Raw genomic sequence first — 7,913 nt, 5'->3', positions numbered from 1 at the left:
ATTGAGCTTGAATGTCAGGCATTAAATTATTGCCTTTAGTCGTATTAGCTAGTTAAGAGCATTAGAAAATGGTTGGAATAAGCGAGAGAATTAGGAATCTTGTTTTTGGTGAGTACGAAGTGTAGAGCTGAATAGATTTTGTGACCATCCGTTGTATCAAATCCTCTAACCTCAACCAAACAAGAGCAAGTGATGTTATTTTACGAAATTGCATTTTTAGTTTAATTTTATGACGTAAATTCGTTAAAAACTACAGTGCTTATGGAGTTTACATTTTTGGACTATTTGAATTTTGTCTTAGAAATGAAATATTAAAGAATACAAATGGGCTTCATTTCAATGATTCACTCTCGAGCGACTGTACAATGATTCATAATCAAGGAGTACCATTATTTTCATGGTATAGCTCGAAGGGCATTTCTAGACGTGTTACAGAAAAGAGACGGTCATAATAACCCATTCCTAGTTCCAAAATGTGAATATTATAGTTAAGAAACTAGGTGTATTTGGTGCAGTGTGCACTTCAGGAGACACTACCTTTCGATAATGCGAAAATCATCAGTTAGTTATTTCAGTGAATTTTTAGTGGATTAAAATGAGCAAGAGCTGCGTCAATTATTTTCATTGCTTAATTTCTTATCGATCAAGGAAGTGAGCAGCAAAAAAGAATCAACTTCCATTTAACGATCTTAGTGAGTGGAAATCATGTGTGGCTTGCATTCGATATGCTGTGTTTAGTGGTATTTAATTTACGTTTCCTTTTACATCCATAGGCGATGAAAAACACATACCGTAGATATCATCAAAAAACAGTCTAGACTAATGGTGTGTTTTCGTTTTTTGTCTAACAAATGTTTCGATATGAATAAATGTACCATTTGTGATGATGGGCGTATCGCCGCGTTTGGTGATTACGACGTGGTTGTAGTTTAGTTTTGTTGTTAGTTTTATTTCCTAGTTTTTCACGGGTTTCACAAAATGATCCACATTATTGCTGACGTTGGCTGGACGATCGTCCGTGTCCCGTCCGTTGCATGTGGTTCGTAATCCTATCAGTATTGCTTAAATCCTCCTAATCATGCGAATCGTACTGTTCACTTCAATCTACTTTCCTTTCCTTTGTTGTTCTCTCAGTTCTCGTGGCGATAATCCGATGAGTTAGCTTTACCTATCGCAAAGTGGCCAATTCAATTTTTCAAGCTTCTAATAAATGTCTAGTTTTAACGCTTATTTATTTACGTTAGTGTAAGCGCTGCCGTCGCATGGAATTGTAAAAGGCTTCTTATGCGATTCCTCGAAATCGCCTTAATCTGGCCTGTTTTCTGCATTTTTGTCACCCTGTCTGTTTTTCCGCTCAAATTAAACAGTAATTAGACTAGCATAATCTTATCTTGCTGCGGCTAGGGATGCATGCGCTTTTGAGCGACCCTCGCGCCCAAATCCTTACGTTTATAAGTACGCACATCACTATGCGAACCGTTAAATCATTTTCCAGCTGAACTTTTTAAATTATTCATCCCGCGCATCACATATGTGTTTATTATCGAAAGCAATCGAGTCTTTGTAATGTAAGCTATGCATCTGTTATTATCTTTCCGATTTCGAGTAAAAGTAAAGATTTCCACTTCGTTGGTTGATCAATTCGAATCACTCGCCACCTGTGCTAGCGCTAGCATCGATTAGTATCAACAAAGCACAGTAATTAGTCACTAATTTGTTCTGTTTTCAATCCGCAGTTAACCAAAGGGTGAGTTGTTTTAAAATTAAAAGAAACATCGGTGCTAAAAAAAAGAAGGCTCACATCGCTTCCCTCTTTGCACCACGTGGCCGGGTCCGTTGCGGTCGTTTCACTGCCGCATGTTCGAATATTTACAACTTGTACTGCTTCCGTCGCGTTCACGCGTTAAAAAAAGAAACACTCACTCGCTCGCGTGCACAAACCCTCTACCAAGGCGGAAGAAAATCCCCTAATGTTCCCCTTTTATCTCCGTGGCTACCGCGGTCGGCGACGGCCAAAGTGGAAGTAAATCGTACAAAAAAGGACACCAGCTATCAGTGCCTTGTCTGTTTCATCGTTCTCTTCCACTTCAGCCCGCCGAGCTCGGTTGTAGCGAAGCAGTCCCGCATCGCGTTTGGTTTGCCGATAAGGTGCCCCTAAAAGCACGCTCACCGGTGAGAAATCGTGAGGGTTCAGTGGCGCGCAACCGCCAGGACGAGCGAGCAAAGTCCGACCAGGACTGCGACGGTATATCCCGTCCGCCGCGCGCCATTGTTGATGTCCTCGAAGACGGGTTCCTCCTGCCGGGTGATTACTTCACGGAACACGATCGTCTCTTCAACCTTCGCGCTTTCATTGTCCGCCTGTGGTACGGTCACGGCCGGTTGCTCCACATCCTGTGTTCGCGCCGGTCCATTGTGGATGCTCTCGAACACGTTACCGGCGCGGCTGTTGCGGGCGAGCTTCTGATTGGTGAGCTTTAGCTGACGGATTTTCTGGTCGATCTCCGATACGGTATCTAGAAATGGAGGGTAAAGGACGCTCAATATGGTCTTCCTTGCAGCGGGTTGTGGAATTCCTTCGGTGACTTACTTTGATCCGCGTTCTCGTCGTAGTTCACCTTGATGAAGGTGGTCATCGTGACCTCGTAGATCTTGTTCGGATCGGCCGGTGCAGGGTTTATTTCTCGCTTACGCCGTCCAAACGCGGTCTGACCATTGCTGCAGATGACACCCTTGCACCGATCAACACACACGTTAACAGTACCGCGGAACTGAACGTACGTCGACTCGGGGAACTTGAAGGCACGGAACTTTGCCGCCAGTAGGTCACCGTCCACGGTATTGAAGTTCTCGAACAGGTAAGGGTCAACGGAGCAACTGGTGGAAAGGTGAGCCAAATGAGAAGCGCTTGAAATGGGATGCCCTCGGGGTGGCAAAGAGGGCGAAATGTTACGGGCACAACTTACCCATTGAAAATGATCGTCTCCTCCTGGAACTTGGTGTCGGTGACGAGCATGTAGTTCACGCCCAACCCGTAGATCGGGGCCGACCGGTTGTCGAGGAAAATTTCCATCTGAAGGTGAGCCCCGGGGCTGACGTTGAGGTCACCCGATACCAGCTTGTCGCCTTGGCGTATGGCGATTCCGAGCGACGGTTCCGGGGCGTTCTCCGTGATGGAGGTCGTTATTTCCAGATCCCTGCAGAATAGTTGTAATGGTTACAGTTTTACATTAGCTAGGATAGCCCACCTCGGTAACATTTCATCGTGAAATATTTCATTTGAAAAACCCATTTGTATTGCATAGCTTCAAAAATGCACTTACTCTGGTTCCTGAAAACCTGCCGGAAGAACATCCCGCTTGACGATTCCGTGCGTAACGTTGTAGCTCGGCCCGGTGGTGATGCATTTCACGCTCACGATCTCCTTTCCGGTCTCCGGACCGCCTTCGACGATGATCCGGTGATAAAACACTTTCTTCCCCTAGTGTTTTAGGGGATAAATATTGTATTATCAATGCATCGGAAACCACTCGAAAACAATAACCTACCGTAATTTGATTGATCACACGTGTCACACCACAGTCGTAGATGTTCGTCAGGGATAGCTCGAACACGGCTAGATTCTCGCGTATCGTTGGCTTACATTTCGGGTCCGGGTAGCCCTTCATACCATCCAGATAGACGAGATCATCGGAGAAGTTGTTCGTCGGCAGTGCTACGTCCACTCGCATCATCTCGTCGGCACATGTCACCTTGTGGGTGGCTGGAAATAATACAACGAAAAGAGAACAAATTAATATGAATTTCAGGGCACGTAAAACGCTTCAACATTTGAAACATATTGTAGGTAACACGGGAACGTGTCTTTGTACAATAGTTTATGAGCTATGTTCTTTCGCATGATGCAAGCAATAACGGAAGGCGAACATCATTTGTTGCCTTTGCGACACAAGCTGAAGGGCAGAGCTCTCACGTGCACATCATCATTTTATCAACCAGGGAGCCAATCAATCTAAACAGCTACTGCTGATAGCGATCGTTTAGTCAATTATGGAGATGCCGCACGAATCCAGCCATTCTTCCGTGTCACCGATTCATCTGCAAACCGGTTGCCGATACTGGAGTCGATGATTGCATTCTCGTTTGCAACCGGTAGTTTGGGACTTAATGAACGCATATTAATGCAATGCATAGGGAAGAAGCTTTGGATTGTCAGCATATCGGGATTTCAAGCATATGCATTGCTACCTGGTAATAGCAGTGTTATGTTTGGTAACCAGTAATTGCTCAAAAAGCAAATTAAAACATCAAATTTAAACAACATAGATTGTTTGAGCTGAGAACCAGCTGTAAAGCTATGCTCCGTTGATCCGAAACCGTTGAAACCATCTAATTTGTAGTTGCATTTAGCGATGTAATGCTAGAACGGGTGATCTAGAACCGATCCCGAACAGGAATCTCGAATAATAGACTCTTCGTTCGTTTATCATTTAGCGAGTTGTCAAGATGTCATCCGTTATTAGCTTCAATTGCGTCCAACCGGTAGCAGGCCTCCATGGCAGCCTTTGGAAGGCAAGAAAAGACGAAGAAGCTCTCGGCAAACAACGAAATCTATCCGCTTTAGCTCCGTCCCCCCACGAGATGGGCGAGAGATGTGTAATCATTATGACGCTCGTCTTAACCTCGCGATCGTTCCGTTGGCTGGCTCGTCCCATCATCGGGTCCACGTCCAGCCAGAACCTGGACACTGTGGACAGCTAGCGAAGGTTCAAGTCTGCGGGAGGCTCAAGATGCCGTTGCCGGTGCTGGTTCAGGTGCTAATGGGAGATCGTTTCAAGGCGGCTATTATCGTGTACCGCGCCTAGTCGTGGGACGGTGACTGAAGCCGTGCTTGGGATGTGCACGCGTCCATACGATCCCGTGGGCAGGAGATGCGTATTGTGGCTGGTCTCGTGCTGGTTTCGTGTGGGTCCACGTGCAGGGGGAGCAAGATTTAATGCCGCACACTCGGAAAAATGAAGTCGAGCGGGAAAAAGATTAAAAGCGTGGCCGACGCACCTATCGATCGGTGGAGATTTACGTTCATGGCATGTAGCGCTGAGACACGGTCAGATGTTGGGTGTTTGTGTCCCACGAAGGGCATTGATAAAATAGAGCGGACCATAGCGAGACCCCAACTGCTCTTTTACGACCGCTGTCATGCTGAGAGGTCGGCTGGAAGTGCATATTAGGGTGTCGTTTGGGTCTGTATTTGCTCAGAATGGGGACAAAGCTTTGGGGCACCGATAGCAAAGTACCATAAATAGTTTCTTACAGATGTAAATCTTCATTAAAAAATGATTAATGGATTATGAAATCGTTTAAAACCCAAATGATTCAAGCGCCGGACGAATCAAAGATGCAAATTGATGCATAAGAAGATAGATGGCTATGTTATAGTGGTTAGTTTCGTTTTAAACCGAAATATTAAATTATAATGTTGTTTCGGATGATGCTGACCGTTGGAGTAGAACGTTATAAAAACTGCCTGCCCATTTTCGGCGCAACTCTAAAACCAGACCAAAAGATCGAGTGAAATTTCATGGCTCCTTTTCGAACCATCTAAAATACCAAAACCAGAAACAAACCCTCAATGGTCAACGACGTACCGGTTTCGAAAACATGCTTATCATGCGGTCGGTCAGCTCAGAGCTTTTCACCTTTCACATTCGCACAGACATTCCCAGCCGGTTTTCACAATCAATCCATCATTGCAATCGAGGGCGATTCTGCACCAGCGTACCACTCCTGATATCCACCCCAAAAACTACTGTGAAAAATTAGGTGAAAGGTTCCAACCCGAAATAAACCAAGAACAAACGAGTGACTTGTTAATCTTTACAAAGAAAATTTGCTTTTTTGGGAGCGGTATTATGGTGGTAGAATCCTCATACACCCCTTTTGGCATGTGGCTACCGTTACACATGTGCTCCAATTTATTTTACCAATTTCAGCCGAATGTCCGGCCATCCGTTAGTACAATATATGTTTGGTTCGTTATGGTGCACTGCAAGATAAATAATGAAGTCATAAATATCGCTCCGAGCTGCAAGGGTGTACCAATAATTGAATTGCAGACAGAAGCCACTGCACCTAACAGGCGGCCGAGATCAAATCTATGATGGGCTGCAGTTTTATGGCTCCAATTCCCTTTATCAACAACGCACAACCTGGTGTCTCTTCTTTTCCATTCACTCTCCTGGTGCCGGTGATTGATTGTAACCTCAAATTCTTGACGATGTCCATCCCATATGGGTTGCACAACATCGTTTCCGGTCATTCGTTAAAAGCTTAACTGTTCTTCAGGAGCGAATGTAAGGGGCGTTTCTGACCGTGAAGCACATGTTGCATGAACCCACAACTCCCTGGGGTAAGTGCATCAATGTTAATTTCTCGACATGTGCATCCCCGCACACATTGAAAGAAAGAAGCACGGCACATGCCACTTGCGTTGAAAGGTTGCCGCTTTCGATGAAGAGGAAAAAATCACATCGAGAGTAAAGATGCTTAAAAACATCATCGCTTTTTTTAAGGTTCTCAAAACCTGCAATAAAGCATGCGCTTTCAAACAAAGTAGGCATGATTAATTATATTTGTAGCAAAAAAGAAGCTATTTGACGTCGTTTCCAGATGGTAGCTTTCAGAATGTAGCCCAAAATTATGTTTGCGAATTGAAAAAAAATATGTGTATTTCATAGCCAGATTTTTTCTTGATTTGCTCATAATGATCGTACGGAAATTGAACAGGGTAAAGCTACAGCTAGCATATTTCATCAATTTAATTGCTTATCGATATCGATCAACTAGCATTGGTCGCTGGAGTTTTCGTTTCAAAGGGTTTCTCACCGTGAGCAAGAGAACATATCTCGCGATGGATGACTTCAATCGGTATCTTGCGTGATCTGCAATTGCATCTCTCGGACGGAAAAATGGACCGCAGCCCGCAGGTTCGGAGACGCTGGACAACAATTACATGCCCCAGATGGGAAAATTGAACCAGGCTGCTGTAAACGGTAATCGGGTACGCTTCAATCATCGTCGTGCCAGAAATGGGCACACCATCGGCATGGCCACCCCGGTACGTGCGCTATCCTCTGGTGCCGGATGCACCGTCTGCGTAATCTGGTACGCACCGAGTCCGCCCGGGATGAGGCTGGCCTTACGCAACACCCCCATGCGGTAGCGAGGGCTGGTGGGACTTTGGTTAATTTTCCTTACGCTTTATTCTACTTTCTAGTTCAACCGATCGGGTCGATAATTGCTCCAGAAAAAATAAATTAGATCAATTTCGGAACCCGCACGGGGTGGAGTGTTGCTCATTTTCGGTGCACTTGTTTTCGTTGCGCATTGCAGTGAAAGCAGAACAAAGGCCGCGCTCCGTTCGGTTTCGGTGGGTCCTCGATAGGGTGGTTAGTGGAAAGAAGCACACGCTCATCGTCTAAAACCAGCCATTACAGATCGGCCACGCTGGTCCTACTTTGGGGCGGGTGAGAGATACGGCGGATTTTTTTTTGAGCTCCGATTCGATACGAATCGATCGAACGTGCCGCTCGGAAAGTGAGTCTTCTCGCTTCGCCGGAAGAAAGCAATTCGAAAATTTAAGATAAACTGTGAAGCTCCCGAACAATGTCGCTGTTTGGTGTTTTTTCTCAGCTTTTCTTGCTGATCCGATAGGCTTTGGAATGGGGCGCGATCGATGCAATCGGGGTTCGATCGAGATTTAGGTAATTAGGTTTAGGGAAAAAATACTACCGATCGATCCGCTCGAGCAGCCCCAAAAGGGAAGATCGAGGTGTGACCTGAATACGCGGGCGTATGGTGGCACTTGCAGCAGGAGCCGCCGATCGATGTGCCTGGGAAAGATTAATTAAATG

The 7,913-nt window shown here is 45.5% G+C and overlaps 1 protein-coding gene across 1 annotated transcript; it reads right to left on the bottom strand.

Moving 5' to 3' along the window:
* Positions 1-1,935: 1,935 nt before the first annotated feature.
* Positions 1,936-6,009, bottom strand: LOC128724866 (uncharacterized). The gene is made up of 6 exons (XM_053818587.1): positions 5,934-6,009; positions 3,549-3,763; positions 3,324-3,481; positions 2,967-3,197; positions 2,591-2,877; positions 1,936-2,516 (listed from the first exon to the last, which is right to left on the bottom strand). Exons 1-6 carry the CDS (start codon positions 6,007-6,009, stop codon positions 2,191-2,193), a joined length of 1,293 nt encoding a protein of 430 aa, XP_053674562.1. The 3' UTR covers positions 1,936-2,190.
* Between the last annotated feature and the right edge of the window lie 1,904 nt (positions 6,010-7,913).

This window comes from Anopheles nili, chromosome 3 (assembly GCF_943737925.1).
Source record: "Anopheles nili chromosome 3, idAnoNiliSN_F5_01, whole genome shotgun sequence".
Lineage (NCBI taxonomy): Eukaryota > Metazoa > Arthropoda > Insecta > Diptera > Culicidae > Anopheles > Anopheles nili.
The sequence above is the reverse complement of the archived record's forward strand: the minus strand, read 5'-3'. Positions and strand labels throughout refer to the sequence as shown.

What these genes read in the sequence shown, in the direction of transcription:
- LOC128724866 (XM_053818587.1), bottom strand. Translation starts at nt 6,009, where the DNA reads ATGGCCGGACATTCGGCTGAAATTGGTAAAATAAATTGGAGCACATGT. An exon ending in AGCCACATGCCAAAAGGGGT is followed by an intron (nt 3,764 to 5,933) that starts GTATGAGGATTC and finishes TATTATTTCCAG; the next exon opens with CCACCCACAAGGTGACATGT. An exon ending in GCAGGTTTTCAGGAACCAGA is followed by an intron (nt 3,198 to 3,323) that starts GTAAGTGCATTT and finishes ACTATTCTGCAG; the next exon opens with GGATCTGGAAATAACGACCT.